This window comes from Emys orbicularis, chromosome 4, assembly GCF_028017835.1.
Source record: "Emys orbicularis isolate rEmyOrb1 chromosome 4, rEmyOrb1.hap1, whole genome shotgun sequence".
In the NCBI taxonomy this organism is placed as follows: domain Eukaryota; kingdom Metazoa; phylum Chordata; order Testudines; family Emydidae; genus Emys; species Emys orbicularis.
Window position 1 is genome coordinate 26283441 of NC_088686.1, and position 27091 is coordinate 26310531.

The following is a 27091-nucleotide window of genomic DNA, read 5'->3' on the forward strand; positions in this document are numbered from 1 at the left end:
TGGTGCTTTTCAAGCTTTAGGTAAAACGGGGGTGGAGCTGCAGGAAGAATGGTTCAGCAAAAGATCCCCTGAAAGGCACGGGAGGGGACATTGCTGCTCCCCCAACCCAGGTTCCGCGGAAGGCGTTTTTCCTCCCCTCCCTCCAGCTGCAGGCTACCTCGGACCTTTCTCCACCTCTGGCCCTTGCTGTGCTCCCCTTTTCTCACCCGATTGTTTGCACAACTTTTTGACAGGGCTCCGTGTGTGTTGGGGTGTGTGTGTTAAAAGCAGCCGCGGATCTCTGAATTCCCGCCCAGCTGCTGCGAGTTGTGTTACCACCACACTGTTCATTTTCTTTGTAGGACCCTGTTAAGCAAAACAAACAAACGCCAGGAAGAATCTAGGCAGCGTGCTAGGAGCTGAACTGGCTTTTCCATAGGTACTATTAAGGGAGAACGATGGCTGAGCAGGGAGAAGAGGACATGGCAAGGTTGGCCCTGTGCCCGCCAACAAAACCCATCCCCAGGCCTGGTGGTGGGATTTCCTTGGCTTTCCCCATGTGAAATCCCCAGGTCAGAACCAGGGTCTATGGAGAGAGTGGGGCTGACGAAGTAGAACTCATACATCTGAGAGGGTCTCGCTCTCTGTAGGGGGAGGCAGATTTCCCGACAGTTGCTGGAGGAGGCAAGTATAGCTGGTTAGCCAAATTCTGCTCAAAGCAGATTAAGGGCACGGAGATGAATTTTGGTCCCCCAAGGCTCCCCTGCGACTTCACACACAGAAATATTAATTCAACGTAGAAAGCGAATGACATGAATGCGAAATGTCTTGCCCAGCGTGTTCAGGGTGAAGGCTGATGATTTTTATTGGATTTCACTGCAGCCCCCATATCTGGCTTCAAAGTCCCCCCCCCCCCCCACTTCCCTCGCTCTGTCCAGACCTAGTGCTGAAAAGCACTTCGCAAAGAACAGTTTGCTTTTCGGGGGGGGGGGGAGGGAAAATACAGGGGGGTGGGAAGAAGGAGAGGGCGGGGAAAGGAAAGTTTTGTTTCCAAGAATCTTAAAGTTAGAAGCGCACTCAGCCGGGCATTTACCTGCCTGTGAAATCGAATGAAAAGTACATGCAGTGTCTTGTTCCGCCGTGATCTAAATGCCTCTGGATTCTCCCTGTCTTGGGTGAGTGCCACTAACTCACACAAAGATCTTCCCTGTCAGGAATTTTTACACCACCATCACCACCACCAAAGGTCGAAGAGGCGTGCGTGTGTGAGAGACACAAAAAGAGTCTCCCGGTAGCATCACTCATAGATTAGGGAGAGAAAAATCTTTCCCCAGCCCACACAGATATTTGTGTTAGTGCAAAACTGTTTGAAATACACTGGGGATGTGCCTGCAGCTGAGTACCTGGGGTGCCGTCTGAAGGAAAGAGAAGCCCGCCCCAGCCCTTCACGCCAGTGATCCTAGAAATGGACCACAACGAAGCAAGACCCAGAGTCGAGGCCGGACCATGGAGATCCTATGCCATCATTAATAACAGAGCGGAGCGATCACTCTGCCAGGACCCCCGCCTCAGTCCCGCTGCCTGCGTCGCCCTGAGCTGTCCACTCCGATCCTGACCTCTCTTAGCCCGGGCGGCGGTGCCACGCTGCCTGGCATAATCCCCTGGCCGATTTAAATCCAATCGAGGCACTTTGCCCCAGGGAGATCCCCAAGTCACTCCCCTAGTGAGTCCCCGGCCGGGGTGAACGACCCGCTAGAGCTGGTCTCAGCACGGACAGGACACTTAGAACAGGGTAGGGGGAAGTTTAGTTTGCATGATTATTATTTATCACGATGGTGATTATTGATCATTATTATTTCGCTGGCACTCGGAGTGCCGGTGAAGGAGGCAATGCACAAAGCCCGGAGCTGCTCCCGATCCATGCATGTGCTTTAGTTTGTGTGTGTGTGTGTGTGTTTCTTGTTCTCTTGCAGGGTACAATGTTAAAAAGCCACCGCTAGTCGCCCCCAGTGCTCCTACTCTCTGGGTCTTTTTGTCTCTAGTGCAGATTAAACGTCACGTCCGCACTTGAACTTGAATTTTATCCCATTGTACAGAGGCAGCCCCAGCCATAGAGAGACAGAGCGCTCCCAGAGAACCAGGACTCCGCCATCTTCACATTGCAATATATAATAGTAATAGCCAGCACCAACCCAGCTGCACTGGGGGCTTCCTTCCTTCCAGTCCCAGTGCCAGGCGAGGGGGAGCAGTGCAAAGTGGTGCAGAGGCATTGGCAATCCAAAAGCACTAGGGCAAAGCAGTGCCACTTGAACTGGGAAAGAGGAGACACAGTTTTGGCTACCCCTTTAAAAAACCCAGCAAGGGTCAATTTCTGAAAAAAATATTTTTGGGGGCATTTTTGTGTGTGTGGGCAATCCCCATTCTGTACTTTAAAAAAAAATCCTGATTTTTTACCCTCCTGGTGGAAGAAGTGCACTTGCCAATTTGCCAAGCACTCTGGAGAGAGAGAGAAAAAGTGTCACTGTTGGTGCAAATCCTCCTAAGTTCAAGAAGAGATTTGGAAGTCCAAGTGACAGAAGCAGTGGAGAAAAGACAGTGAGAGAGAGAGAGAGAAAAAAAAAGAAAGAGCTTTTCCTGATGATGATGTTTTTTTAATTCAGGGGGATATCCCACCTGGTGCACCAGAACAACAAAAAAAGAGGGGTTTTCTTGTCTCCATTTTATTTTATTTTTTAAAAAGAAGAAGAAATCAATAAAGAAGACGACGAAAGAGTGAACGAAAAAAAGAGGAGGAAGATCCGCCCCCCACACATCCCCCCCAACCCAGTACAGCTCTCCGGGCGATGCCAGTGTAAATGCCAGGGCAATGTCCCGTCGCAAGCAGGGAAACCCGCAGCACTTGTCACAAAGAGAGATTATCACACGTAAGTTTGAACTTGAAACAAGAACGATCAGAAATCAAGGCTCAAAAGGGGGGAAAAGTCCAGGAAAAGCCAAGTCTAGTAAGTCACTTTAGAGCCAGAGAGAGAAGGGGGGGGAGAGAAGGGAATTAAAGGGGGGAGGGTGTATGTGGATAGGAGGAGGGGGGACTCGAGAAAACCAAAGTTTGCAGTGAATTTGCAGGCTGTGGCGGCGCGGGAGGGAGGCGGCAGGCGGCGTGGGGCAGAGAAGGGGCCGGGGAAGGAGCTGGCGGTGGGGTCTCGGTGTTTTGGTTTGCAAAGCGCGCGTGCTGGCTGCAGTGGGAAGAGCCGGGGAAAGTTGGCGAGCACACGCGGCGGGGTGACAGCCGGCCGGGGGAAATGCGGGGAAGGGGAGCCGGGGGGGAAAGGCGGGCAGTGGAGGAGAGCGGCGGGAGGACGGAGTGGAGGAGGGGGGGGACCCACGGAGAGGGAGCTGCCGTCGGGGAGCCCCTCTCGGCCAGCGCGCTCCGGGAGGAAAGGAGGCGAAGCCGGGACCGTCCCCGGCACCATGCGGGCAGGGGGATTGGGGAAGATCGCCGGCGGGGGGGGGGCTAAGATCCGGGCAGCCCTTGGGATGCGGGCGGGGGGGAGGCGAAGTCGGAGAGGGAGAGCAGCGGCAGCGGGAGCCCGGAACGCTTGTCAGGCTCCAGGTAGCTGGGAAGGCGGCTGCCCTCCCCTAGCCCCTTACGGAAGGACCTGCCCAGGTGCCAAGGCACGGGAGGGGGCTCCTGCCCCTCCACCGGCCACCGACCCAGGCATGGCAGCGAGTGGGCTGGCGTGTTCCGCTGCGAGCCAGGACCCAGTTTGCAAGGGGGTGGGGGTGGGGAGAATTACCCCACGAGGCATCAGCTGCAGCAAATAATACTAATACTACTAATAATCACAATCACAATAAAGCAACTAGGCAGGAGCCTTAGATCCACGCTGGGAACCCCTCCCCCCCCCAAAAAAAGCCCGGGCAGGAGTGGGAGCTGTACTTTGCAAAAGCGCCCATTGTAAAAGAAAGAGAAGGTAATAAGATGTAACATCTCTACGAAGATCCGGGGGACAGTGCAGTTGTGTGTGTGTGTGTGTGTGTGTGTGTGTGTGCGCGCGTGCTACAGAAGCGGCTGCAATTGCACCTTCTCTGTGCACGTTCCCTCCCCTCCCACCTCTGTTTTTAGCGTTTATTTCCCTAATTCGCCATGCACAATTTTAGTGCAGTAAAAATCAAACCTCTTCTAGGTGCAATGAAGATTGCAGGCAGGTTTTTCCCTTGCATGGCTCTCCGAAATCCCACCATCTGATGTGGGGGGAAAAAATGTAGCCAAATAACAAGCAAACAGCAACAACAACAAAATAAGTCCCGAACTTGCTTTTAAAGGAGTGTTGCGCATGGAGCAAGCCAAGGGCTGAGTCTCAAACGCTGCAAATCCGAATATTTATGTTATATTTTAAAAAATTTAAATAAATAAATAAATAAATATATACGAGAGTCTCCCCTCCCCTGAAAACCAAGAATAGAAGCCATCTGCCAGGAGCATTTGGTGGTTGCGATCTCTCCTTTGTTACAGCTGATAAATTTTGTTTGTAAGAATTTGTTGGAAATACTTTTTTTATTAGATATCTTGGGTGGCGTTTGCCTTCTGAAATTTCAGTTTCTTATTTTTTTTAGCTCATCTGGTTACTTCGTTTTTTTACTTCCATTTTTCCCCCCAACCAGCACCTGGTGCAACAAAATGAAGATGCATCTGATATTTGACTCTTTTTTTGGGCGGGGGTGTTTTTAATTCATTATTATTTTGCAACCAGATTTGCATGCCCATTTAAAAAAAGGTGACTTTCCTCCCATCCTTTTGTTATTTGCATTATTTTTTTTAAAAAAATCTGGTTTGGAAATTGCATTTTCTTTTTCCTTTTGTGTGTGTGTGTGTCGGGGGGGAGGGTGATTGTTGATTTTTAAAAACATCTGCATCATCAATTGCAATTTCTACTACTTATTTTCTGTCTCATTTGCAAGGAGATACTTGATTTTGAAAGGGGCCGTGGATTGTGTGGATAATCTGGTTTGTTGCGCACGTTTGAATTTGTTTAAAAGGGAGAAACATATTTTTTTTGGGAGGGAGGGGAGCCAGGTAGGTTCGCTCTTCAATTTCATCTTGTTTTCATATCGCCTTATTTGAAAGGATGTAATGAGACAGGGAATCATTAATAAGGGTTCCAAGAAGCAGCGGGCACAATGGGTTTGGAGGGGAGCCTGCGAGGAATGGAAGGCAAAGCTGCATGCAGTTTCCCTCCCTCCCCTCTTGTATTTATCTATCTCTCCATCCTGAGGAAGCTGGCGGAGAAATCAGGATGCATACTGAATAGTGGCAGAAAAAAATAAAGGTATCAATTGGGGGGGAGAGGGGGAAAGCAGGAAATGCGGGCATTTTAGCACACATACCCTGAGCCTAAGCTGCAGACTTTCAGAAGGGTGTTTTGCCAGACAGGAGTAGTCCTACCAGTTTTCAGGAGGCTTTAATTCATTATTAAAGAGCCAGTGTCTGTCCTGTGAAAAGGAGAGTTTGGAGAGTAGCTGGGGGGAAAAAAGCCTAAACTAATAACCAAAACAACAACCCAGAATGAATTTGATATTGTTTCCTGAGATGCATATATTTGATGTTTACCTCTGCCTTTTTGGCATCTGTCAGGAGAAATGCTTTGCAGGGTGGATAGGAGTCCTGTGCAAGGTGCAAAAAAAAAAAAAAAAGGTTTTCTGACTCTGTTCCACTGATATTTATTGGGTTTCACGTTGGTATTCAAAGAAACATTTAGATAGTGAATGTGAACCAAGCAAGCAGGCTGCAATATATATATATATATATATATATATATATATATATATATATATATATATATATATATATATATATATATATATATATATATATAATATATTTGTTTATTCCAAAATTGGAACAATTATTATTATTTATAATCTGCAAAATTGAGTGGCCTATTTGCCTCACTCTAGGTTCCTCATACAGTGTTGCAATAGATATACTTGCAATGCAAAAAAGAGAAAAGAAATTTAAAACAAAAGTCTGGACCTTTATCCAGTGATGGAGACAAAAACTTGTACCTGAGCTAGTTAAATTTATAGACAAAGTGAAAAAAGGTCTTATACAGAAGAGATGATGATATGCTGTAGAACTGCTCCATACCAAGAAAGATTATTTTGGTTTGATTAAAATTGCTTATTTTCCAATTTAACAATTTTTTAAACTAGAGAAATGTGTTTTAAAACTAGAATTATTTTTTGGAGTTGAAGGAAATGTGAAAGAGAATCCATGTAAAAAGCCTGCTTCTACCAGTTTTGCAGAATAAGGCAAAATAAGCAAAATTAATAAAACAGTAGAAAATATGGAGGAAAAAAGCACAGTAAAATGATAAAATTCCAGATAGAGAACTAGAGTTCCCCAGCGAGATTTCTTTCATAACTGGTCAACAGGTTCCCTAAGAAGATTAATAATTTACCCTATCAGTTCATATATGTACAAAGTAATTTAAGTAAAAGAAAAAGCTAATAACATTTCTAGTACATAAAAGTTTTGCAAATTGCTTCTAAGTGCAAAGAACTCCACTTAAAATGCATTTAGATTTGCTGCAATTAATGCGCTTTTCGCCTTCAAAGAAAACAATTTCTCCTAGTGTTACACATTGAGAATGTAAGATATTACTAAAGAATTAGCTAGGAAATAATTTTTGGAGATGGCTGCGTTTTTCTTAATACACGCATAGCTGTGCATACAAAAGCATGATGTGTTTTTTAAAGACATGTTACATGACAGCTTTAAGTAAGGCAATACAAAAGATATGTTCTTTATCAGTCTCTGGGATGCATTTTATTTAAATTTATTTGTAATTTACTCATGAGATAAAAACAGCTCATTTTCATAGCCTTCCTGGCTTTAAAAAATAGCATATTTTAAAAAAGCCAACACGTTGTGGCTGTGTATTATGAATCTGTATTGCTTCCTAGTTTTTGCTTGATTTGCTTAGTGATTTAAAAAGCTGTACGATGGATAAGAAAGCGTTTCACGTTGTTTCGTTGGTAGACAAATACAGAGAATATTTTGTCAAGCTTATTTAAACATTTAGCAAACAAGTCTAAGATTTTCCTATGTGGCTGTGTTTAATAGTAATGGTTTGTTGAATCCTTGTCTAGTGCAAAATGTATCTTGCTATGTTGAACAAAGGGATGTCTAGTGGCATATTTGACAATAATTATGACTTAGATGAGTGTGTGCTAGGTAAAATAGTACAAATTATAGATATCAATGACTGACTTCCATTGACACCTATTCTGTTGTTTTTATCAGAACTGAGTTTGCTTTTAGCATAATCTTTTTGTTTAAAAATGCTTTGTACAAGGCATTTATTTCCCTTTCACATTTCCTATCTAGATTGCTTTGCGCTATGGATTGTTTGTTGATATAAAATACTTTCCAAAATAAACTTTGCTGGCTTTTAGTTGAATTGCAAGTCTCAATTGTGCCCTCTGGCTTTAAGTGACATGTGTTGACAACTAGGGGGAGCTCATAGTCTGTATCATAGTAGATTATGGTTTGAATCATCCAGTACTGTAGTACTGGTGGGTGGGATACAATAGCTTGGGAAATAATAGCTGTATCTGAGGCAGTTTATGTTGCTGCAAAATATTTTAAGTGTAAAGTTGAAGTATTGATTTTCATGCAAAGATCTATATGGTACTAGATGAGTGGGATTGCAAGTTAGATAAATCTATTTTTAAACAAATCATGACCGATTAACAGACTCCTGCAGTTAGAAGTTTTTAATTAAAATTAGTTTTTAACCGTGTCTTTTATCATCAACATATAATCTTTAAATTCTCAGTTTGTTGTTGTCAGATAAAGCTGATGATAGCCATAGGTATGGATTCATCGTAAAAAGACATGTGCATCTATTTATCTGCTTCCAGCGTATGTATAAACATACAGCAAATATTAGATAGAGAAGAAGATTGTGTACACTAAAAATGAACATGCACATTCATACAATTGTATGTGCTTACATTTCAGAAAGCTTGAAATCCCACTCGATTGTATCAAATTTTGGATAGCTTGTATTGCTTTTGATCCTTGACTCCTTTTAACATACAGGCCGCAGTTCCTGTAAATAAAAATACGTCTTTCCCTAAAGAAATAAACACAAATCATATACAACGTGTAAAACTTTCCGTGGAATGAGCGATAGGCTAATATACAGGCTTCTACCATTCACTGTTTTAGTTTGCCTGGGCATTGTTGATAGACTTTAGTGGGACACTTTCTTGCCCAAACGTATAATTTAATGGCATACACATAGAAAGCTTTGATCACTGGATGTTAGGATATAATGTTTACCTCACCAAGTCCGAGAAATTCATCAAGTTATAGTTTTGTTAACATAGCAATGACTTATTCTTATTTTAGGGCACAATATGTGGGTGGAGGTTATCCCGTGACAGGAAAGAGTGTTTTATTCTAACCTGAAAGAGAAATAAATTAGGTCAGACAAAAGATCAGGGCTGTCATCAACTGTAGAAAAAGCCTTCACTCTTGAGTACAGAGGGCCAGCAATTTATCTGATGATTTCTCTACTTCATTTAATGTTTGAATTGAGCTAGTTGGAAGCATATAGACAGCAGCCAGCTCATTTGACAGACCTGGAAGATGAAGAGCACAGTGGCTCAAACCCTGATGATGCTAACATTCTCCAGCTATGGGAAAACCTTTTCTGCAGAAACCTCAAACTTTGCTGATTGTGGCTTTGCTTCAATTCCACAACTGTAAATTTTGACTAAGAGACATAATACCTCCCCTCCCCCATACATTATAGTTGGGTAGAAACCCCCTGAGATTGAAACATGTTTTAAAAAGTCTCGCTGAAGAGACTTACTACAACCAAAATGGCTCTCCACTTCCGCTGAACATTTTCTTCTTTTGGTGGTTGTTCTGCAGCGCAGCAGTCTTCTTTGGTTCTCCGCGCCCAACACATTGAGTAAGAATTGTCTGTAGAATTTGGTCTTTCAAGGTTAAGAGTCAGGTAGCCTCAGAGAAGGCTAGAGGAAAAGTAAGCTGCCTTGTGGGGCTGAATCATGATGCATAGTAAAGTTACGGGTGCCAGAAAAGCGCCTTGCGAAGTGTGTACCGCTGTTATATGCAGATAGATTTATATATATCTTTGTAATGAGGGGGGAAAAAGACATCAATAACAGCGTGAAGCATTGATAAATGTATGATTCATTCAGCTGCTGCTACCACAGCACCTTCCTCTTTCATGTTTATTTACTTTCATAAAATGTGTCTATGCAGGCTGCACACTACGCACTGTTCCTTTGCACCCTCAAAGGCAGTTGTGTATTCAGAGTAAGTTACAGCTTCTAAACATCAGTTAAATTTGCTCACTGCTTTCCTCCCTAAAAAGCTGTTGCCTAGCCTATACCGTATCCCCTCGCTAGAGCTCTATGCAGCAGCAGCTTTCCCCAAGGAATATATAAAAAATGCCTAAAGCAGGCTATTCGAAAACAAATTAAAGCAGAGGGACGCACTTCACGCATCGCAGGCACGCGCCAATGGAGGGGGTTAGAAGAATACCATCATTTTACTGGCAAAAGTGACACCAGATCGGGGATTTGATTAATGGTATGGCATTCACAGGGACTGAGTTCTGTATTTTTGACATATGCAAGTCTTTTGTGTAGTTGCCTCAATGGAAGAAATTCAATTTTTTTTGTCTGAAGCAGCTGATAATTTGTGTGTGTGCTGTTATGTGACCAGGGTACTTTCCAGAGACTCAGTACTAGACAGCACATTATAAAAAGGGAATCCAAAGTTAAGGGGGAGGAAAAAAAATCACTAGTTTACTTAACTTTTTTATGACCCCTTCCACTAAGCCACTGGCATAAGCCATAAATTCATTGAATGTTATAATGAATATGCTTCAATGAAAGTCAAAAAAATGGCTCGAGAAAGTTGTATACGAGTAACAGTGATTTATGCCTCATTCAGAACACAACCTCTTTGGAGACTGAAATTTTAAAAAACAATATAGCTGTGTGTTTAAATCCACACGAGAAACAAAATACCTAATTTTCATCATGCTTTTTAAATATTTTGTTAAGCGTCTGTAATTCAGGGATTCTTTTCCAATACAGTTAAAAGATTGTACCTCAGTACAGTTGTTTTTCTTTTCTTTTTGTGTATCCAGTATCTTTTTTGTATGTGTGTTTAGTTTTAAATAAAACAAATCTATTCACTTGGGAACAAAGAATGCTTTTATATCACATCATCACAATCCCTGTTTTATCTGTGAAGATTTACAGCTTTTGTGGTCTATAAAAGAACCGATGCATTTTAGGCTCTCAATAGCAGTAAATCTTTATTTTTTTTTCAAGAGTATCTAGTTTATTTAGGAAAGCATACATCACCCCTTTCTGTAACATTGTGTGTGTGTAGCTTCTGATTAAATTACATCTGAGAAATGCCCAAGATTCAAGTACACATTTGGATATGCCTGGCTTTTGTTTTGTTTGGTATTTACATTGTTATTACTATTTCATTTCCATTTGCATTTTTCTTATACTGTAATCCTTATTTTCTGCGGTGGCAGAGAGGTTTGTTCTGTCTCAGGTGTGGACTGAGGGTTAAACTGCGCTCTGAGAGGTTCAGGATATTTCTGAAATAGGTGTTTGATGTACTGTGTTGCAGAAGAGCCCTGAAACTCACAGCTGTGTGTTCTGTTTGCTAATGCATTAGATCTAAATGGGTTATTCCCCTCTCCTCTCCCCGCATACTAGTCCCTGTGCTGTCTAGTGATCGAAAATCATTAACATCTGAAGGCTGTGCAGTGGGCTATGTGAAGCCGTGATCTCTGTCCAGTACCTAGTGGACAGGTGTTCACATCATAGCAAAAAACGCCCCTCTCTATCACAGTTGGAACTAATTGGCATGCTTGTGTGACTGTCTTAGCAGACTGAATGGGCCAAAGAGACTAAACTTACCTCTACACCCACAGATTGTCCCCACAGGTCAAGGTTGAGGCAGGCAGCTTGGGGAAGCTCATACAGCTGCTGCCTGTGCTGTTCTGTGGATAAGTGGAGAATCTGAATCTCTTGGGCTGTCATCATGCACTTTTCACAGGCATGAGGTTCACTTAAAAGTAATACAAAAATATGAGTCTCTCTGTCAGTAGAGCTTTATTCCCCGTTACTGCTGTTTTTCTCTTTACTAATCCATCCCCAGCTTTCTTTTTATGAAGAATTGATTTTTAATCATGTGGATCAGAAAAATTAAATATTGATGGCAGCTAAAACCGGCCAGTGCTGCTGAGTGTGATGTTGGTGCAATTTAGACATAATACAATATCTAAACACTGCAATTCACAGCTGTGAAGATGAAAAGAATCTGTATGCAGGTTATTGCTAGACTTTGAGTGGTGAGGAGATGAAGCCTTTGGTTTCCAAAGTATTAGTTGTAAGCAGGTAAAATCATGACACTGGGTGCTTCCGATAACCTAGCCACAGCGTGTGTTGTCTGTGCTATTTCAATAATTCAATATTACAATAAGTGTGACATGCAGGTGTTGTCAGTGGGACATCATTCTAAAGTCTAGTTTGTGGGTAACACCTTAAGGCAGTGGTTTTCAACCTTTTTTCATTTGTGGACCTCTAAAAAATGTCGAATGGAGGTGCGGATCCCTTTGGAAATCTTAGACATAGTCTGCGGACTCCCAGGGGTCCGTGGTCCACAAGTGGTGAACCACTGTTCGATGGTTATGACTACCTTTCTCGGATCTCTTAGACATAGTCTGCGGACCCCAGGTTGAAATCCACTTCCCTGAGGGCCCAGTCTTTCCTTTGTGCCTTTTTACCAGGACGACGGGTAAAACATTAAAAGTAGGGATTTGGTTTCAAGGCACTGTAGAGTTTCCTGTGTTTCAGTGCAGTGACTGTCACATGGATCATACAGCTGGTAACTCCACGTACATGGGGTATAGGCAGGAGGGAGCGTTTGCCATACCCTTGAAGGTAGAATGTCCCTGTAGATGGGGTGCAGCTGGCAAATGCCGCAAGATTTATCAGTTCATCATTACAAGTCGCAGTCAGATCTGGTTAATCTGAGCTCTGCTCATCTGGGACTGTGGAAGATTTACATGGTAACGGATCTCACAGTACCCATGGCAATTGGGGCACCCGCTAGCGCCTCCATAGTGAAGGCTGTGGCAGTGTTTCCATCAACCTCTGCTTTTATGGATTTGCTACTCAGCTTTAGAAACGGTTCATGGAGAAGAAATTTGACATGCAGGACCTTGTTCTGCGATCAGTTTTTTCTCTCCCACTTCTTTAAACAAAATAAAATATATTAACATTTCTTATATTTTATGCTGTACGATAAGGGAGGGAAAATAAGAAAGAGGGCAGTTTATTGCTTTTGGGTTCTTTTGTATTTTTAGTACTTAAATACAACTAAAATATAGAAAGAAATGTAACACTCCCTATTATAGGACTCATCCAAAGCCCAGTGGGAGTCTTTAAATTGAGTTCCACAGCCTTTGGATCAGGCCCAAGGTGTAGTAGCTGAAACTGTCTTGGTATTATGAATGAGCTTGAAGCATCTGAAAGTCAGAAACCATTGCAGGTGTAGTAATTTTAATATGGTGTGTTGGATAATATACACATGTGCATAAATGCTGTAATGGTGCCACCAGGCTAAGAATTGTAGTGTCAATGGTATTGTGATAGAGCCGTTACAGTCTTGGATGAAAAAGCACTTTATTTTTAATGCAGATTGGTGCGATAGATAGTAACAGTGCTTAGAGATGCCGCTAGGAGTCTGACAAATACAGTGCTGTGAATGAACATTGTTTAAATACATTCACATGAAACCATTGAATGACACCAGTTTCAGAGGGTTCCCACTTTGGACACCATCTCTGCTCCATGGATCGCAATATTCCCTGTGAGCGATTACTGACGGGTTACTTGGAGCATGCATCGGGGTGTGGTGAGAGGCTGGGCACACCTTAACCCACCTGGCTGGAAGCAACTAGTTTTCACTTTGCCCTTTTCCATGTGAGGGCAGCCGGTGTTTTTTAGTTCCTTTCTTTTTTTTGTGGTTCAGCTTTTCCTCCTTTTTAACATTCTGTTTTCAATAAATAATAATTAGAAAAAAAACTAAGTAATGGTGAAACCCAGCAGCCCAGCAACAGAAATGAAACCACAGAAAGCAAAGTTTCAAATAATGCGAAGGAGCATCTCATTTTAAACCCACAAGCAGAGTCAGAGTTTTTGTTCAGAGTCTGGCCTAAACTGCCCAGTTGAAACTGCAGGGATCTTAAATGGTGGAGGACTTAACTTATGGTGTTATCCAAGCTTGGCACATGAGTTAAGGCTGGATGTTTAGCCTTTTCTGTCCTTACCTTTGTGAGTTTATGTCTGTCCTGTAATGCTATTTGAATGTAGGTTTTTAGTGGCTTATCTTTGTTGAGAGGGAGCTTTTTTTGTTCTTTTCTGAGTAAAAAATTAATATGCAAATTGATATGGATAAAATGCATTTGAAGATATAGTCAGTGTTTTGCCAGACATTATTTTATGACCATTTCCAGGCCCCATAGAAAGCCGTGTGTGTATCTTACATCGCTTTGGATTGATAGCTATCAGACCGATCTTGTTCTGGATGATTTGTTAAACTAAAATAAAAAATACAGTGGCGTGAAAATTATTGAATACTTTGGAACCCAATTACTACCGATCACGAGGGCTTAGTGCACCCAGAAAATGAAAAGCTGATTTTCTGTAATGTGAAGACTGCCAAAATACGAAAGAATACCAGATGTTATTTTAAAAAATACTAGTGCAGAATCCTTGGAAAAAGAGAGAGAGTATAAATGAACAGACATATGTGGACGTAACTAATATTCAGATTAATTGTAGAATTGAAAAGAAGGAATTTTGAACAATTTTAGCAGCTAACAACTAAAAGATACTTCATCTTTTCCACCCAGGCATAGTCAGAACCCTTATCAAATGAAGCAGTTTTGCTACATTTTCTGAAACAGCAGGGGAAAAAAATCCTATACATCAAAAAGATAATAAAGTTGAGATCTATATGTGTTTTTATTTATCAGTAACATATACCAGAGTTAAACCTTTGTAATTTGAGAGACATATTTAATCTGAAAGCTGAACAGTGATGTTATATGAACCTGGTAACAGGCATTTTTCCCCCTCCCTACCACTTTTCCTTAGTTCAATTCAGTTCTCATTTTTATTTTGTCTTTTGCAGGTCTTTGTCCCATCTCCCTTTAGTTTGTCTGTGTTTTAATATTTTGACACTCTGCTCCCACTTAATAAGAATTCTAGCCAGAAATGGTGCACATATTTCTTAAAGACCTTTTTCACAGTCCTTTTAGTTTGGCTCTAAAATTATGTATATGCAATTGGTAATTAAAGGTGCAATCTTTCTTCAATATAAACAATATTGCTCAATGTTAGATCATTAATGGGAACAGAAGCACTAAATAATTACCTTTTGCATTCTGACACACTGTTCACAGAAATTCACTCTCTCCCCAGCAATCTTTGTTCAGCACAGGGTTATGATTACATATTCACTATGGCATAGCATCTTTTCAGAAAATAAATTGGTAAATTAATTATGTAGCATTGTCTTCAAACTCCTTTTAAACTTAGATTAAGGGGGGGAAGTAATTAATCGTTTTCAGAAGGTGTATTATGCCTAGAGTTTAGTTACCTTGTAGATTTATTTTGTTATAAGTTAGTAAATTCAAAGCCCTACAGTATATATCTTCCGTCGATAGGATGTGACTTGCTCAGACATTTGTTTCATAGGATGCTAGTCCTATTCTTATTACCGTAGATATATGAAGCATAGTATTTTTTTCTCACTTTGCATCCTCTAAGTCAGTGGCTTTCAACCTTTTCAGACTACTGTACCCCTTTCAGGAGTCTGATTTTCTTGCATACCCCCAAGTTACACCTTATTTAAAAGCTACTTGCTTACAAAATCAGTCATAAAAATACAAAAGTGTTACAGCACACTATTACTGAAAAATTGCTTACTTTCTCATTTTTACCATAATCCTAAAGTAAATCAATTGGAATATAAATATTGTACTAACATTTCAGTATATAGAGCAGTATAAAATATCATTGTATGAAATTTTAGTTTGTACTGACTTCGCTAGTGATTTTTATGTAGCCTGTTGAAAAACTAGGGAAATATCTAGATGAGTTGATGTGCCCTACCCTGGTTGAGAACCACTGCTCTAAGCTGGTAGTGAATCCTGATGCAACTTGCGATACAGCTGGTGGAGGTACTAATCAGCAATTTATCTTGTAAGGGGAAGGCAGGGGAGAAGCCTCCTCTAAACTTTTTCTGTGGCTCAGAATGTTTAGTAACTTCCTAGATATAAAGCATATTTCTCCCATTTCTCCATCCCTTTTTGTATACTTTTTCTGCAGTTTGCTATATATCTGGGCAAAACTCCCATTGACTTCAAGGGAGGAGGATCCAATTCTGTATTACGACATGCTGTTTACCCACTGCTTTGAGAGATTTGCACGCCTTCCCTTCTCCAGGAAACTGAAAAACAAAGCACTGATGCTAATGTAGAACTTTCCCCCTACTATTCCCTACTCCAGATTCAATAGTGTTGTCTCTCTACTTGCTGATTTACATACTGCTAGTTCTCTATGTACTGTTTGGGACAAATCCTGTACTCCTTTCTTAGGTAAAACTCCCTCAGGTAAAAGTCAATGGAGATTTTTGCCTGAGTAAAGACTAAGGTTTGTGAGTTTTGTCAGTTCGGCTGTAGAACAAACAAAACAAAACAAAACAAAACATTTTGCTCTAGAAGAGGCTTGTGAACTACAATTATTTTAGATGTATTAATTAGCTTAGAATACTTAGTGATCGATTATGAAACTAATAGAAATTACATGTGCCTTCGAAACTGACTTGGGTGATCGGATAAAGAAATATTTTCTAAGGCTGAAGGTTTTAAGGTAATTATTTGAAACCCACACACTTTAATTCTCTATCAACTTAATAAGAAAATGTTCTGTAAGCTGTAGAACCATACCGAAATTTGGTAGTAGAATAATGAGCAGAAAATTTAAAGTCCAGCTAATATTCCTACATGGAAATAAGTCTCTCTCTCTCTCTCTCTCTCTCTCTCTCTCTCTCTCTCTGCATAGGCTTTTGAAAAGTCCCTGACTTCTCACCACAGGCCATATCACCTTACTCACTTGAGTAGGTTAATGTAACTAGTGCTATTTGGCTGCCACTTAGCCTTGCTGCTGTCTATGTGTTTGGATAAGTGTGTGCTATAGAGAGCCCAACCATGCATTCCTCAAAGCACCCAAAACACCCATGGTAGTCAAGTGAGAGTTTTGAGTGTATAAGGATTGCTGGAGTGGGTCTGTGCTGGTTGGCAGGGAGATGCAGTAGGAATGAGAAGATGGGACAAAAAAGTAACCCTTTCAGAACGAAACTTGAGCATTGCAAAATGGCTCTTTGCTGATATTATTGCAGTGCTGGCAGCAGTTAGAAGGAGCTGTCAGGAAAGCTAGGCGAGGTCAGTCTATCATTTTGTTTCACAGACAGTCTTGGTTGCAAAATGTATTGAAATCATTATGGGGAGGGGAGGAAGACATGGAAAAGAAAAGAAAGATACAATCAGGCTGTTTTGGCTGACCTCATGGTGCATCATTCAGATTCTATGAACATTCAAACCAATCTCTCTCTCCTCCCCACCCCCTTTCCCTCTTTCTTCTTGTCCATGTAAAGCAGAGGCTGACCATGTGGAAACGGTGCTTGCCGACGAAGATGAGAGCCTGGCAATAGCGGAGCCGGGTGGCATCAGCATCGCCCCAGGTGGGACAGACCCCGATTTGTTAACCTGTGGACAGTGTCAGATGAACTTCCCCCTGGGAGACATCTTGGTTTTTATAGAGCACAAGAAGAAACAGTGCAATGGCACTGGTGGTGTCTGCTATGAAAAGAGCCTGGATAAGAGCAGCCCTCCCCCCTCCTCCCGCTCCGAGCTCAGGAAAGTGTCAGAGCCAGTGGAAATCGGGATCCAAGTCACACCCGATGAAGAAGACCGTCTTCTCACGCCTACAAAAGGAATTTGCCCCAAGCAGGAGAACATTGCAGGTACAGCATGTTTTACACTCAATCAACTACCTAGGTAATCTTTTAAAGCAAGCCCTCTAGAAAGTGCTATGAAACGAAGTCTTCAATAGCAGGTCTTTATAGAGCCATTTGCCTGGAGCAACCTCACTAGTCAGGGCTGCAGAAATAATATTGACCAATTTTTTAATATGGCAATACCTTTCTGTGAAGGGCCAGCTGTCAGTGAGACACGACTGTTTTCAGTGTTTGAAGTTGGTCTTCTGGGATAGCTGTAGGTACAGCCTGTACACACAAATAAAGTTCAAGGCCCAGGGTCAGAGAGGCCATTTTGGTGGTGTCTTCCCCAAGTCGGAAGGCAAATAGTTCTGCTGGCCCAGAAAGACAACAGAACATTACACACTCGGGAAATTCATCCCAGTGCAGAGGCCTTATGCAACACTTAAAGCCTGCGGAAAAGGCCAAATCCTGATGCCATTGAAATCAATGGCAATATTCCCATTGATTTTAATGGGAGGAGGATTTGGTCCTGAGGAATAAAGTGGGGCTTACCTGGTGTATAGGGCCTTCCTCACTCCCTCTGCAATGGGGTGAATTTCAGTCTCGTTATCCAAATGACATGTTGATGGGGCTGTGTTTACCGATGCCCTGTAAATCCTGGATTTTCATAGATTTAGGCGGAAAGGAAGGGAGCTATTCAAAAGCATGCCCCAAAAGGAGTTTTTGAAAGTAGAGACAAGCAGGTGCTGGCCTGGGAGAGAAGATTACAGGCATTTTCTTTTCTAAAATGCTTGGATTTCTTGGAGAAATTGGATGGGTAGGTTAAAGCTGCCCCAAGGCCAGCACTTATTCAGCAGATCACCCAGTGGTCTCACTGACCAGGACATTACAGGGGACTGTATCCACCTGGATGAGCTGTTCTGAAACCTTTTCTGCAGCGTACACGGCACGGAAAAGCTTTTCTATATCATCAAGTATATAGTGCGTTCCTTTGCTCTGCACCTATGCTTTCCTCGGTTACTAAGCACACATTGCTTATGACAGTTATGTGACTTGCTCTCTCTCTTAGTGTGCGGGTTTCCTGTACTATCAGAGCATGGGATCTTGAGTCAAACTTGTCTTCTTGGTGGAGTCCACTTTCTCCATCCAGTCCCGAAGAGCAACAGGATGTAGTTATTGCTTTCAGTATGCTGGCTTCCATAGGAATTGCCATACTGGATCAGATCCGCTGGCCCAGTATCCCTTCTCTGCTAGTCACCACAGCGCAACCCCAGTGGTCAGTGAGTATTACGTGTCCTCAGCGGGGCTTGAGCAACAGAAAATGTGTGTCGGTTACATCCGCTAGCTATAGCGGCTGTCTGTTTAGTTTGAGCTACAAAGACTTACGCTGTTAGCAGTGGAGGCTGCTGGTTCAAGCCCTGGTGTCTGCTGTTACATAAGTGGGATTTGAACTAATGTGGGCATCAGATGCTCCAGATGAGCTTCCTCTGTTGAGAGGAAGTATGTAACCACTGCTGGTGTGTGCTATGCCGCCCGCCCTGTGATAGCTGCTATCTTGGCTGACACTGGAGAGCGAATCGGGGAACCTCCAAAGCTAAACACATGAGTCTCTATCAGATGATCTGAAGAGCCAGGCTCTGTAGCTAGGCACTGTAACAGACACACGTCTTCCCCTCAATTAATGCACTTAGCCCCCAAGTTAGATCTTGAGCAGGTACTTTTCTGTCTTTCCCATTGGAATGTGATTAGTCAGAACATGCTCTCACCCCATTTCCTCACAAGAGTGCATTAGCTTTTGAAGTGGAGCATGTGAAGGTGGCAGTTTTTTGGGCATCAGAAGTGGCAGCATCATGAGCAGGTTGCACTATGGTAGTTCTCCCACCCGTTTCCCATGATTCCAAGAGGGCCTTGTGAATGCATTTCCTGGCAGATAGGGCTTCTTTGTGGTCTAATACCTTATTAAAGGGTATTGAAATCAGTCGATTCAGGCATTGACTTTGATGGGAGCAAGAGAGAGCTCAAAGTGTGCACTTGGCACCTGATTTTGCAGCCACTGAACCCATATTGCAAGGTGCTGAGCACTCTCAACAGCCATCGACCTCCGTGGGAGTTGAAGGCATTTGGCACCTTGGAGGAGGTGCATAGTGCCTGACAGGATTGGGCCTAGAGTCTTTTCTGACTTTGCGAAACGTCATGCCCAAATGTAATCCATAGTTAAAACACACCGTTGGCCAATCCCAGACCAGAACCTAGTGCACCTTTCATGATACTTTGGCTATTCTTTGGGCCAGACTCAGGGCAGCCAGGGCACTGCCACATCGAAGATTTGCAGAGGGAAAAAATGCTCACACATAAGTAAAAGGAATAAAAAAAAAAAAAAGAAGCAAGCCAATCCAGAGCTCCTTATCTCTTTCACACTATCCTGAAGATCAAATGGAAATGTGTATGGGATATTCTGAATTTACAAAAATAAAAGGGGTTTATAGATTGATTGGGATTTTCTCTGCACTGCACTCAGACAGGGACTCACCACTAAATACTGCAGTAATAATGCTTTCTCAATTAGGAACTGAACTCTCAGATAAAAAGGTGGTGTCCTTCTATTTTTTTTAATAGCAGAGGATAGTTTTCAATGGTAGGATAAAAGCCTCACATTACAGCCATGGAGGGTAGCCATGAAAAATCCACAGAAGTCATTCACTGGAAAGGCTTTAGTGGGATATACCAGGCCCCTTATTTATATTTCAATAGAAAGGCTTTCTGCATTAGCCAAGAAAATCAGAATCTGCATTTAACATTAAAGGTATTTCCCAGTGAGAGGCTGTAGAGCATTGTTGTTAGATTTGTTAAAAAAAGAGGCTAAATACGATTTCATAAAAGGGAAACTTAATCTCTAAGGCAGCTTTCCCCTACCCCTGCCCCCTCCCTTTATTTTTTTTTTTATTTTTTTGGTAATAATGGAGCAGCCTACAGTATTTTTACTTTATATGTGACGAAAGATATTCTTAGCCCTTCTGCACTGTGACAGGAAGAATGGATTTTTTTATTCCACCAAGAAATATGTAAAATAATCCCTTAGAAGTATGGGGAGATATGTTTGTTCAAAGCATTTAGAATGCTATTTTAATCAAAGGCACAAAACACTCTACATGCTGTGTCAGCTAAAGGAGACCATTACATTTTAACAGAAATCATGCTCCTTTTTTTCCCCTCTTAACCAACCCCCCTCCACACACACTTTGAAACAAACTTTTTTTTTTATTAAATAAAAAGGAAAAGATTAAAGAATAAAAACTTCAGTGGCTCAAATGTATAAAGTAATTTATTATGGCGGAAGCATTAATTATTTTAGCTTAATTGAATTCTGAGGACTGCAGTAGTTGCATTTTTGTAGACAAGCTCTGTTTATTATTTCTTTGTGTAGATTAACAGTAAAGGAAACATAGATAACTTTCAGTTATTTATTGTAAAATAAACGTGTCAATTCATGTGTAAAGCAAGCTGTTCAAAGATAATTGAGTCTTTATATTTGAAGAGAGAAACCAGAAATCACCCACTCGCCACTCCAGCTCCCTGAAATATGCTGCCACCGCTGCTGCTGCCCTCAAATAGGTTTCAGCTACTCTCCTTGATCCCGTGTTGTTTTCGTAGACCTTCTTGTTCAGTCAAAATGATTTGTGTGGCCTTCTGCTGCGTGACTTAAGCTGCACGACATTACAGCCCTCCGTGGCTGAGCGTAGCCAAGGTAAGTCAAGCACCGAGCTTGGCTGAGCCACAGAACCCTCTTACTCTCTGCGTGCGTGGGTGTTTCCTCCGGAGTGCCGGGAGGCAGCACATTGTAAAACTTTAATTCCAATTCAGGGTGCTCCATAGTTGTGAGATTTTTTCTTTTTTGGAATGGTTGGGTTACAAGGTTCCATATTGCAAATTTCCAGCTGGATTCACGGCCTCAACCTGCCGAAGCCCTGAATTTTGTTCTTTAACATTCCATGATTTAGCCAAGTTCTTCTTTCTTTGATAGACCGATGGATAGCTTTCTTTCGTTCTTCCTTTCTTCACAGCCTTCATCTGAAGCCAGGTGTGACTCCACTTAATATGCTCAATGAATCCTACTTGACCACAACACTGGTGGCTTTACAATACTTGCATAGCTAACAAGAGACAAGTGGATCCTGAGGATCTGCAGGAGAGTGTGCGTGTGTGTGTGTGTGTGTGTGTGCATGTGTGTGTGTGTATAACACAAATCCAGAACTTTTGGACTGCAGTAACTTTGTCTCCTGAATCAGGATTAGATTTTAAAGACCTTTTGATATTGAAGTCTGTAGTGTTCTCTTAACTTGTAATTTGCTAGGCCGAACTTTGTTTGATCAAAGAGCTTTCTTTTTGTTATCACGAAAGCTGTCTATAAGATATGCTTTTGAATGTTACATGGCCAATGTAAAGACATGACTTGACTACAGGCGGTTTATTCTGCAAAAATTTTTTTTATTTTAAACTGACTAACCTGTTTGGAAACCCGTTCTCGCTCTCCTGCAGAAAGCACTGTATTAACAGATGCTTCAGATTGTTCCACAACAAAATGAAGCCAGGCCAGTGAATTAGCTAGGAGTTGTCAATCACTGCATGTATTTTATAAATGTCAGTTGTTTTAGAAGAAGTACGAGAAATACAGTGGTGTTTTGTAGCTTGTCTTGCCTTCCTTGGATAGGTTCTGTGGTCTTTGTCTCTAGTTCACAAGTGTAGACCAGGAGCCATACATTTCCAAGCAGGGTGACCAAAACAACAGCAGAAATTCATTAGGACAGTGGAGTTAATTTCTGCAAAGACAGTGCTGGGAGTAGGAGTTAATTTGAATTCCTTGTCCATCCAGGTCAGGCTACCAGTACAGGGTTCCATCCATTATGGACTCGAACTAGATGTGTAAGGTGAAAAAAACCCAAAACCCTCCCTGTCAAATGTGGGATTTAACTGCAACCCCTGCTCCATGAATGTGCATTTCAGGCTTTTAAACGGTAAAACTGCCTGTAGAGAAACTAAATAACCGGCATGTGCTGGAAGCCAGAGATAAACACTGCCGCAGGTTGCCATGAAATAGGCTATTTGATATATTTAGAATTGTTATTTTTCTCCAAATTAAGATTAGTTAAATCCATGTGTGTTGTGTGAGTGATTGTTAACTCAATGGCATGGATTATCCTTTTTTCAAATCATGACAGCTAATTATTATTGCTGTCTAGTCTGAGACATTTACTTACAATGTACCATTATGGGCCCATGCACCCATATTAACTATAGGACTCAGCCAGCCGTCACCATGCCTTAGTACACCAGCAAAGGAAAATGCAAGCTGAGAAATCCTAGTTTGATCGCCCGTGATGTCAGACAGGTTGGGAACAGGTGGTCTGAGCAACACTGAGCTGGCATACGGCGCTGGAAACCAGTCAGCATTGGCTGATCTTCTCTTTAGGAAGTCTGCTGTGGCACCTGATCCCACCACCAGTAGCTCTTCAATACAGTAGCTGTAGCATGGATAATTTATCAGAGCAAGGAAAGGAGATGGCTAGAAACAGTGTTAAACAGGAAGAAAAGGCTTCCGAAAATAAATGATATGAGGGCCTAAGAAAACCAGCTTACTGTAGGAGCCTTTTCCTTAGGCTTCTAGAGAAAACATTACGGGCTTGATTCTCCTCTCATTTTTGCCATTTTCCCCTGGTGTAACTCCAATGATGTCACTGGAGTTACCTTGATCTACCCTGCTGTGAGACCAGAATCAGGTGCTGTGATTTTATCAGACGTTTATCAATATATTTTGCTAATTTGCATATCTAACATTGGAAAACAGAAACCCCCCCCCCCCCAAGAAACAACAAAACACCCCAGCCATATCAGCCCCAAACCTGATGAGAGCAGTGGGTGCAGTGTTGCAATGGTTTAAAGAACAAGTCTTTTGCCTCCGGAGACCTCGGTGGAGGCCCTGACTTGGGTCACAAGGGGAAAAACAAGTTGGATGATCTCATCCTTGTTTGTGCACATCACCAAATGAGTGCAAAATAAAGCATGTTGATGAGTCTCTCTAGTCCAGAATGAAGAAGAGAAAACAGTCCTGAGGTACATTCGTACAGCAAAGTGAGAACAATTGCACAGTGCCTGCCTGCATTATTCCTGGCTCTCTCCAGTGCCATAACTGTGGTTCCACTCATCTGTAAGCTGTACACACTAATTCTGGGAGGGGAATTTCTCCAGTAGCAGCTGAAGAAATATACTACAGCATTAAGGGTTTAAACCAATTTCTAACTGTGAGAGACCAGAATCAGACCTATGTGAGAGGGCAGATTATCCCACATCTGCCTGTTGTGGGGTTCTTACACTTTCCTCTGCAGTCTGGTGGTGGCCACTGTCAGAGACAGGACACTGGGTTAGATGGACCTTGGATCTGATCCAGTATGGCAAGTCTTGTGTTCCTAGAATAGATTTCTTATTGGTTCCTCTTTGGCAGGTTAGCTGCTCAATAGTATAAAACCTTTGCCTGGTTCAGTTTCCACTGCCATTGGCTTAGTCAGGAATTGTAACTCTCCTGATGGATGAGTTTCCACTTCTAAACACAATGCAGAAGTTGTCCCTGGAGGGGACAGGAAAGCTAAAGGGGGAAGTTCAGAGATGCTCTTGAGCTACGTTCTGCTATTGAAGTGGAATAGGCTGCAATGGGAAAGTTTATGGATGGTAACCACAGTCATGGTAGTGCTTATAGGGTAGGAGTGCACTATAACTTGTGTTGAGGGTCAGAGACCGGGTGATGAGAGGGGCGCAGAGAGTGAAAGGTGGACTTAGAACTGGACCAGGAAAGGGGAAAACATGGGTGAAAAATAAAAATATTAACCTAGTGCCTCTTAATCCTAAACCTGCAAAGAACTACACATACAGATACACATCTAACACCTAGCTAGACACACACATGTGCAGTTGTATGACATCACTATAGGCATAGTGCCTTGGGCAGGTGTTTGAGGAGATACATACACAGAGATCCAGCACAGATAATCACAGAAATAACGGCTCTCGTTTATTTGTCAGTATACAAAGTGTCCTGCAAAGGCACAACAGCAAGTGTAGGAATCCTGGGAAGAGTTAAAGGTGAGAAACCCGCTTATTATGAAACCTTTTCTTTTCTCCTTTCTTGAACTTCTTCGCACCCGTTTGACACTTCTGATGTAGTCTTTGGTGGTTGTTTTTCAACTATCCCATGGACAGACTAGACACCCTCTGCCCCGTGAATTGTGCTCGGTGTCAGGGGTTTCAGTGGCACTTTATCTTGTGTTTTTGCCGGTAGTCCATCCTATCAAAGCAAACAAGGAAGCCAAATCCTGTTCTTACTCTGTCGACAACTCCTCTTGATTTCAGTAGGGGCTACTGCTGAGAAAGATGAGAAGGATTTAGCCTGGATGGTGCAACATTTCTCCCAAAGTGGCTGAAATTTTGCTATTTAGATATTTTGGAAGAAATTTTTTTTTAAAAAGGATGCTGCTGTCTATCAATTTGAAATCTAGACAAAATAAATAAAAGTAATTTCAGGTAAAACACCCACCTCAGATTCTCCCTGCCAATTTTTGTGGTTTTATAATCACATTTTCTTATATTTCATAAATGTTTTTGTCTCCTGTTGCATCATGATAGACCCACACAAACAACAGGGGAAAGTGGCTGTCTGACTGACTGGTCAGGAGGAATAGTGAAAATGATTACTCACAAAGGGCAGGTACATCACTGCATTACTCCACTTTCACAACAGGGTAACTCCGTTGAAACCAGTGATGTTACACTGAACTGAGTGGGATAACGGAGCAGTGATTCAAGCCCAGCATGCTGTCAAATGCACAAAGTAAAAAACTGAAAAAATAGGAACAAATATAATTTTTCCCTCTAATCTCTTTCAGTTACAGTCATCAGCTTTACACTGGTATTACTCTTTTGATTTCAGTGGAATGACTCCTGATTTGCCCAGGACTAAGCAAAATCAAAATCTCCCCCATTAAAATGTTTCTCTGCCTTCATTGGGACCTCTGTTGCAGTTATATAGGGCATGTGTGTGAGATGAGTGAGCATGTCTGATAATTATTACTACTGACAGGTTGATAGATTTTTAATGACAATATGATGGCAAAAGATGAACAAGTGCTGGTCATCCAATCATAAGTCATTTTCCTGATGTTCTTGCAAAAAAACAGTCCATTGCAAAATAAAGACACGCCCAGTAATTATAAAAACCTGCTATGGCGTTTGTTACTGCATGGAAAATAATAATAAAAATACTTTGTATGATTAGTGGAGTATTGACTGTAGGAGTGAGTTTGCTGAGGATTTAGAGGCTGCGCTGAAACCCTAGTTGGAAAGGACATTTACATGCACATCTTGTATTGTAGAAAAGCCAGCCTGCGAGTACAAATTATTGGATTGTTGGAGAATGATGGATGATCAATAAAAGCCACGGTTATGGTTTTACGATAAATAAGTAAATAAAAATAGATGCTCCTTTGCCTTTGCGGGACAGGACTGCCGTACCACAAGAGTAGGCTCCCATCATGTCTTGTGGAAGACTGTAGTGATTTCTCGGTCCATGTTTGAACCTATGCTGCCTAAACACACTGGGACCAAATCAGCTGTGACACAGGTTGCCCTTTCCCAGGGAGTCTGAGATTGGAACATTTTTCTATTGTAGCTAAAAATCATGAAATAATCATACATTTTGTACTAGAAAGACTTAGATTTCTCTGTCATGTCATCTCCTATCACTCAGAGGGCATTGATTTTAGGTTGAATTTCAGACCTGTGAACATGTAGACGAGAGTAGGGAGTTGGGGGCAGGGAGAGCAAGAAGCAGAAGAAAAAAAAGTCATATATGTGAAATGGTGTTGCTTAATTGACAAAGCTGGAAATAAATCCAGAGCTCCAGAGAAACTGGGTAGTTCGCAGTTTGAGAGACGGACACGTTGATTTCAGCAAAAGCATCCGTCTTTAGAATCACTTCTTGTCCCCATTCCCTCCCACCTTGGTAATTGGTGGGCTGTGCTGTATAAATCTTTAGAAAAAGTGGGTGGGGTATCTGGGGACTTAGTGTCTAAGCTCAGGAGCTAAGCCGGAAATCCCAGAGATGTAATGAAAACAAAACGGACTTTTCACTCGCGCTGTGGCATTCTGGCAGTGAGAACGCTTTCGTGAGCCAATGTTTTCATTGTAGGTTTTCTCGAGAGAAGTAGTGGAAACGAATCGTTAACCCCTTAACAGGAATAAATGTGGTTGCAGCAGAAGCAAAGCATTCTTGCTCTCAGTTGGCATGTTGGAGGGCTCTGGGAAGTTGGGAGGAGACGCCACTTGTAAGAAATTTAATAATCTTAATGGCAGATGTGAAGTGGTTTCTTGGTGGTTGCTATTTTTTTTTTTTTGCATTTTGCATGTTTGCCTTTGCAGAATATTCGAGCAAGCTCAGCACTAACCACTGTTGAGTCCAACATCTCAGGACCTTCAGTATTGTGTTCTTGTGCTCGTTAGTGTATTTCTTGAGCGAGAAAGGGGGGACACGCTGCTTGTTGGTCTTTCAGCAGGATCATGAAAGTCACAGATGGAAAAGACCAAGCTGTTGATCCTTGTCCTCTTTGCAAGAGCAGGGTATCTCTATCTATTGCATCCTTGACAAGATTACAGGACCAAGCACTTTCATAAGAATACATTAGCAAAAAGAAGATTCCCCCCCCCAGTAATTAAGCTAATTTACTTTAGCAGCTGGTTTTTGTGAAGAAATCATTCCCCCCTCTCAGCTGATTGTACTGCATTTTATTTTGATATTTTCTTTCACCTTTTGATCACGGGTGGCACTTACCATACCGCTCTCTCTCTCTCCAGTCTCTCATTAGGGTCTTTTATCTGCATTTATTCTTGCAAACAGTGTGGAGCATCAGACCCTTTTCTAGCTAGAGAGCA

The 27091-nt window shown here is 42.0% G+C and overlaps 1 protein-coding gene across 4 annotated transcripts in view; it reads left to right on the top strand.

Moving 5' to 3' along the window:
- The first annotated feature begins 2845 nt into the window (after positions 1 to 2845).
- Positions 2846 to 27091, top strand: part of BCL11B (BCL11 transcription factor B) — a 96790-nt gene continuing 72544 nt past the window's right edge. For 2 of the 4 annotated variants that reach the window (XM_065403526.1, XM_065403528.1), the window contains exons 1-2: positions 2846 to 2903; positions 16775 to 17143. In XM_065403526.1, the coding sequence (XP_065259598.1) occupies positions 2846 to 2903; positions 16775 to 17143 (427 nt within the window). The remainder of the gene's footprint in view (positions 2904 to 16774; positions 17144 to 27091) is intronic. The other 2 variants (XM_065403527.1, XM_065403530.1) reach the window with 1 other exon arrangement.